The sequence below is a fragment of the Melitaea cinxia genome, chromosome 1 (genome assembly GCF_905220565.1).
Source record: "Melitaea cinxia chromosome 1, ilMelCinx1.1, whole genome shotgun sequence".
NCBI classification, from domain to species: domain Eukaryota; kingdom Metazoa; phylum Arthropoda; class Insecta; order Lepidoptera; family Nymphalidae; genus Melitaea; species Melitaea cinxia.
This window is the reverse complement of record NC_059394.1, coordinates 8,882,238-8,889,208: the sequence shown is the minus strand read 5'-3', so window position 1 is coordinate 8,889,208 and position 6,971 is coordinate 8,882,238. Positions and strand designations below refer to the sequence as shown.

The window sequence follows — 6,971 nt, the reverse complement described above, 5'->3', positions numbered from 1 at the left end:
GAAATTTATCTGCTTTTCGTTCTATTCCAGGGAGGTCTATTTTAATTTTTAGAATGATTGAGCTTTCCTATACTATTATAAGTATAACAACGTATTTATATATAATTTCGATTGTAAATTGCTAGAGTCGTTACATTATGTTTGTATGGGAGTAAAACTGCGTTTCATTTACGAGAAAGCAATATAATAAGCATATTTCAAACTGAAGCGATGTCTCAGGTGTTGGCCCGCATTTGAATATTGAAACGAGTGTGATCAGAATCGAGATGCAGTTTATTGTCATTCTGCCTCAGTAAAGCTATGAAATTTTATAGCTTTTCTTAAATTTTCACTTATGTAAGTACTTCGTTCCAAATATTTTTTAACTTATTTCGCGACCCTACAGTTTCGATACTCTTGCGAGCTCTTGCTTATTTTAATTATTTCGTGCAACATTTTTTACATCCCTATCGCATCATGTGAGTTATTGTGTTGTGTAAATTATTGACTTTAGACTTGATTTTAGACTAATGAACTTTTTCTAAGCTGAAATCTGTAAATAATGTAAAAGATTTATTTTTATGCTATGAGTATTCATTTCAAGTACAGTTTATTCTTTTTATATCACTTTTTATTTCGCTTCTATTACGAAAGTGTTTTCACCTATTTCATATTCCTTTCGTCTATAGCTTTTCTCAAAAAATAATAATGTTTAAAGTAATTGCTAAAATTATAGTTCACTGAAATTAATGAATAAGAAAAACAAACAGAATTGTAAACTAGTTATGCCTCCCGATTTTACGCACATAATTATCAAGTAGTCGTAGTTTTGGGATAAAACTTAGTTGTATAACGTATTATTCTTAAAAAATACAGTTTTTTATATACTCATTTATATATTCATTCATGCTCATTTGTCGTGTAAATAGAGTTTTTATTGAAAAATAACAAAATAACAATAAAAATTAGTCTAGATATAAGAAATAGGGTCATGAAATAAGTCTTTCTTGTACCATTAATAGATTTCAATTAGTTTAAGGATATCAATATTTATGTATTTATTAATAAGATTATTGCAAAAACTTTATTAATTAAAAAATTGTAGGAAATATTTGACTTATAACTTTTAATTATGGTGTACTAAAATACACAATCATGACCCTTTTAAGCCTCATCATATGTCACGATCTCGTAGGGAATTATTGTTATGTTTAGTTTATGTACGCACTTTAAGCGGTAGTTAATTTCTTAATTACTTGTTTAGAATACCAGAATTTTATGATATCGTCTTAAAATATTCTAATACTTATACATATTTATAATAACAATAATAATAATAAATTATATTAATTATTAATAATAATATTAAATTAGTTTTTTTTTGCCGCAAACCACTCGTTTATAAAAATTGGAGCTACTTACACAATATTTTCCAGTTTTGGATCACTTCGAAAATTTTCATAAAATTGTATAAGAATAGAAGTATAGAAATTTTCGACAGCATATAAAGTTAAATCAATTCACAGCGCTAATATTGTATAAACAAACGACAAATATTAATTTTTATATTTTTTTATTAATTCGGCCTGTAATCCCACTGATGTTCATAGGACTCTTTAGCCATGTACAAGGAGTTACAAATTGGCGGATATACATATTCCATATTAACGATCTCTATCAGGTGTCTATGGTTACAACCGGGACCGATAGTTTTCGTGCTCTTTGCTTCTAAATTATTATAATAATTAATAATTCTCGGTTTCAATATAATAATAATTGGTTAAGTTTATTAGCCGCATATAATATGAAACTAGTCGCTGAACTCGGATTGAGGAAATGAGCCGCTGTATCTTCGGATTCACACGCGACTGAGTCACCTTGCAGATTGTTACGAAATGTGGCGTCACTAATGTAGTTAATGTCGTATGAAAGGGGCCGTTTTATCGACATCGCGACTTTTCATGTGACTCGATCTGTGAATTAGGTAAAACTATACCAGAATAGTATTACGTGCTACTAATATGTTTAACATTTTTATTACTTATAACATAATTACATTATACATAATATCATTGATATTAGTTACAATAGGTACCCAATGTTATTGTTTCGATTTTGTAAAAACCCATCATAATAATATGGTGGTGATTTGAGTAAATTTATGTATATAAATACCCGTATGATGTTATCAAGAACAGTTTAACATATAAAACTATTAATAGTTCAGTAAGGACTACAAAGTCAGCAGTTTGTTGCTTTAAAAATGAACTTTTTTACAAGGATTTTTGGATATTTTATTACCTTGAATGTTAGATGATTCCAATAAACATAAACACGGTCATCCATATTTAGGAGATAAAAAATGTTATAACAAAATATTCATGGTATATCCATTTCTGTACATTAATTGCTACCATCTTTGACAACGGGTATGCGCGACGGCAATACATCAATCAGCCTGTTGTCGTGACGGGCTCGCAATCAAATAAAATTTAACTCAAAACCGACCGTCGAGCGCTCGCAAAAGCTGTTTAATGCAGGTGGTTCCATTCGTTTTTAATATAGATATTAATATCAATATCGATGCATTTCAGTAAGTCGGATATTGAGAACTATTGAGCTATAAATTAATAGTAGTTTCAATGTTGTATACATATATGCACAAATTACATTTTATATTATTATATTTCATATATAATAATTTTAATAGTAAAAAAGTAATCCTATAATCTTTATAATACCTTTCATCGAAGGAATTAAATAGGGCAAAAAAAAATCATAATATACTTATGTAGAAATGTATATACCTATACGTATAATAATAATAATAATACGCTTTATTGTACACCAAAAACAGAAATGATACATAGCATAGAAAGAAAAATATTAACAATATATTCATTAGGTACAAAGGTACGTATGTAGAAGGCACTGTATATATAAAAAATATACGACACCTTGAAACAACATCTGATTTGTTAGAAACAATGTTCCAAATTTCATTACATCTATTATTATGATTGTGTGTATTTCCTGTTCCTATAGTCGCCGCAAGCGAGGATAGCGGACATGCTTCTAATCATGAACTGCCTCGTTTCAAACTAACTTAATTGTTCAAGTTCACATGAAAATTTTCGGCTTTCAGTATTTAAGTTAAGAATAATCGTGCGAGTGGGGTAATTGTTTTTGCTTTGATATTATAATTTTAGTAATGAATATCAATTGTAGAATGCGTAACGAGATAACAACACGCCGACGCGTGTTTTGAAAGTAAATGTGATTGAATGGCAAATTATACATTTGTGTTTTGTTGCTTGTTCGGTTATTCGGACAGTCAATTACTGAGATTTGACATTACATTACGTACATGTTTCAAGTTAGTATCAAAAACAGAAGCTATTTATGTTTTATGTACCACTTTTCAATTGATTTTCCGGAATATTTCTATTCTCTTATGTTATGACTGACTTATTTCTCCCTGTAGTATTAATCATTATTTTTGAATATAGAGGATAGCAGAAGAAAAGAAAAGAAAAACTATACAAGCTATCAGAGATATCGCATTAAAGTACAGTTTATATGAAAAGTAATTAAGCAAAAGGTGTTTACAAAAAGAAAATGAAAAACAGAATGTTTACTCGAACTGCGCCAAACGATCGAATTCTTTTTAATCGGTTGTTGTAATCGACAAGGTCAAAACTCGTCGAGTTGCTCGCATCACTGCTTTTAAATGTAGTACCTATATTATGTACTGCACGCACATTATCGTCAAATGTCATATGCCTGTCGGGTACACTGAATTCGATGAGAGGTCACGACAAGTGACATTAACTACCACAAATATATGCTCTTATATTACACACTCGGTGCTCACGGCGTTTTACCTTTTATTGCATAATTATATAAACATAAAAATGTTCCTTTTATCTTTATTTATTCTAAAATGAAATACACCATAGCGAAAAGTCCAGAACCATCTACACCGTTAAAAAAGATAGTCTAAGACACTTTTGCGGTTGAATTAATAATTTTTTCACAAAGGAACATTGCCGGTCGATCGCAAAACGTCATTTCAAGAAACCCAGTTCTAGAAATAGCACCGCACCGTTTAAGTTTCGTTTGTTTTAAGCCTTCTTTCATCGGGCTCCACGATGCATAGCCAGCTTCGTCAAGGGTTTGACCTAGAATATGTATTATCGTTACTGAGTTATATGCTATTTTTGAATAGTAATAAATTAAATTTATTAACTAATGCTGTTAACACCTTAATTTTAAATTGTGTATAAAACTTAATCTGAATAAGCGGAAAATGCGGAACAAGGAAATAACATTTTCTACCTTACTTGAAGAACTGATATTAAGGAAGTCTCGTAAATTATATGAATAATAATTGTGTTTGCTCGCAAATGAAAAAAACTTACTTGAATTACAGTGACAAGTTTACAACGTAAGTAGACGAAAAAATTACCAAACGCACTAGTCGTCACTACGATGGTCGAAGGTTTCCCTCAATTTCTCTGAGATTCCATCATCAGATCCTGGTTTCCTTATCACGCTACCACACTTAGGATATCTCATTTCCAATAAAAAAGAATTATCAAAATCGGTTCATAAACGACGAAGTTATCCCCGGACATACATTAAAAAAAAAATATATATATATATATATATATATATATATATATATATATATATATACGGTCTCATTGAGTAACCTCGTCCTTTTTTGAAGTCGGTTAAAAATACAACCACATCCTATTCGTGTTTCCATCTTATAAGACATTGTTTGATTTGCTAAAAAAATTTCGAATCTTTCCAGTTAGTTTTAAGATTAGCCCATTTAAACATAGGTACACATAAAGAAAAACTCTAACTGTTGTGTTAATATAAATTAAGTATATATTACCTCTAATAGTTCTATATTGGTAAGGAAACATCAGATCACTAAAACCAAGATACAAAATGTTAGGGTCTGGAATGTTACTGTTTAAATGTTCGCCGAGAAAACCGGCTACTATAGACGCTTCTTTTGCTGAATTGATTATAGCTAAATGTCCTTCTTCCAATTTACAAGCCAAGTAGGCGTCATGCCAAGACAGCGGTTCAGAGTGAAATTTATAACATTTACCACTTATTGTTTGATGGGTCGTATATCCTGTAAATAATAATTATTTAAGAAAAACAAAAATGTAAAAAATTTACTAACAATCACAGTAAAGATGATTTTCAGCAGGTTAGACTTCATTGATGTGAGTCATTGTAGCCCCATTTATTAGCCCCGAGGTATGAGTTAAACTTTGACTAACAAAATCGAGTCCTGTGTTACTTGATTTGAAAGTAATAAATAAAAAAAAAATACTATTTATATCTGATTAGAACAAAACATAAAAAGAAAAAATAAGAAAGAAAAGAATTCATTAAATAATACTTACCTACGTCAAAATTATCGCATTCATCATTGTACATTGTTTCATTTGCTAGTATTTTACATACAAATGGATAAATGTCGGTGCAAGGACGATCATCAAATAGACCTTCTCTGGTCATGACGATGCAATGTTCCGATCCATTGACGTTATCTGGGCGACCTTCAGCCCAAAGAAACTCTAAAATTGTACCAGTTATCGGCTCCCCTAGTATTAGAAATAATTTGTTATAAAGTGTAAAGTAGAATGCATTATTGGAAAATATATTGCTTGATTCACCTTTGACAGTAACATAATTGCCAGCTGAAAATTTGTCGTGTATTCCAACAAATATAGCGGTATAATGCGCCTTCATATTACTCATCAGAAGTTTCAAGTTCTCCATTTCGTCCAGTGTATTGGGGATGAGTAATGTTGTGCCTTCCGCTTCACACATTTGTCGGGCTTCGTGCCAATCGGTGGCCATATCGTGCAATCTATAGAAGGTCTTATAAGCGTGTGCCCACATGTAGTCCATTCGAAATCTCTGTGCTGATGAGATACATACAAAAATAATATTATAAATAAAGATGATTTATGTTTGTAAATTTTAGACTACTGATACGATTGTAATTGTTAAATTTACTTATTTAATAACAACAAAGTGACACTTATAGTTTTGGTATAGAAGCTATTAATGTCAAACAAGTAAAAATCTAGAATCCTTTTATTTATTATATTTCTGATTTCGCAATGTGTTATTGCGAGCATAATTAAAATGATACAAGCACATGTATGCTACCTATCGTGTAAAATATATAAAAAGTTGAAAACTGTGAGTGGTGGTTTTTAGTCCTAGTTTTTCTTTCTCCACCTATGCCATAAAGAAAAACTTTGTTTGTGGTGAAAATTATTTTGAAAATTCTTTGTGTAATTATTTTATTTATTGAATTGGGATGGTATAGTGAGGAGCAAAGATTAATATTTTTCTCTCACCAATAGAATTATGAAGTATATTCATTTGATAAAGTAATACACAAAATAATTTAAACATGATAAAATGTGTGTAAAATATTTTAATATTTTAGACGTATGATTTCAAGTTTATGTGAAAAACAAATCGTTAAGAAATCAATTTCAAAAATTAATTTGATTCTTGATTAATTTTATGGTTAAGATTGATTTCTAATGTGTTAACATACTTTGTTAAGATCGCATGTTGAAACTTGCATTGGTTACATTTGATTTGGTTACAAACGAAAAAAACGACTTCAATTACATCGTCAAGTAATATAACGTAAGTAGACGAAAAAAATTAGCAAACGCACTAGTCGTCATTGCGATTTTCGAAGGTTTTCCTCGATTTCTCCGGGATTTCATCATCAGATCCTGGTTTCCTTATCATGGTACCACGTTTGAGATATCTCGTTTCCAACAAAAGAATTATCAAAATCGGTTCATAAAATACGAAGTTATTCCCAATCATACATTAATATACATATATATATACAGTCGAATTGAGTAACCTCCTCCTTTTTTGAAGTCGGTTAAAAATAATATAAAAACAACATTTCTTTCTCTTTGTTA

The 6,971-nt window shown here is 30.1% G+C and overlaps 1 protein-coding gene across 1 annotated transcript; it reads right to left on the bottom strand.

Annotated features, from left to right (window-relative positions):
- Window positions 1–3,978: 3,978 nt before the first annotated feature.
- LOC123662147 (C-type mannose receptor 2-like) lies at window positions 3,979–5,931 on the bottom strand. The gene is made up of 4 exons (XM_045597059.1): window positions 5,685–5,931; window positions 5,412–5,612; window positions 4,886–5,134; window positions 3,979–4,160 (listed from the first exon to the last, which is right to left on the bottom strand). Exons 1-4 carry the CDS (start codon window positions 5,920–5,922, stop codon window positions 3,979–3,981), a joined length of 870 nt encoding a protein of 289 aa, XP_045453015.1. The 5' UTR covers window positions 5,923–5,931.
- Between the last annotated feature and the right edge of the window lie 1,040 nt (window positions 5,932–6,971).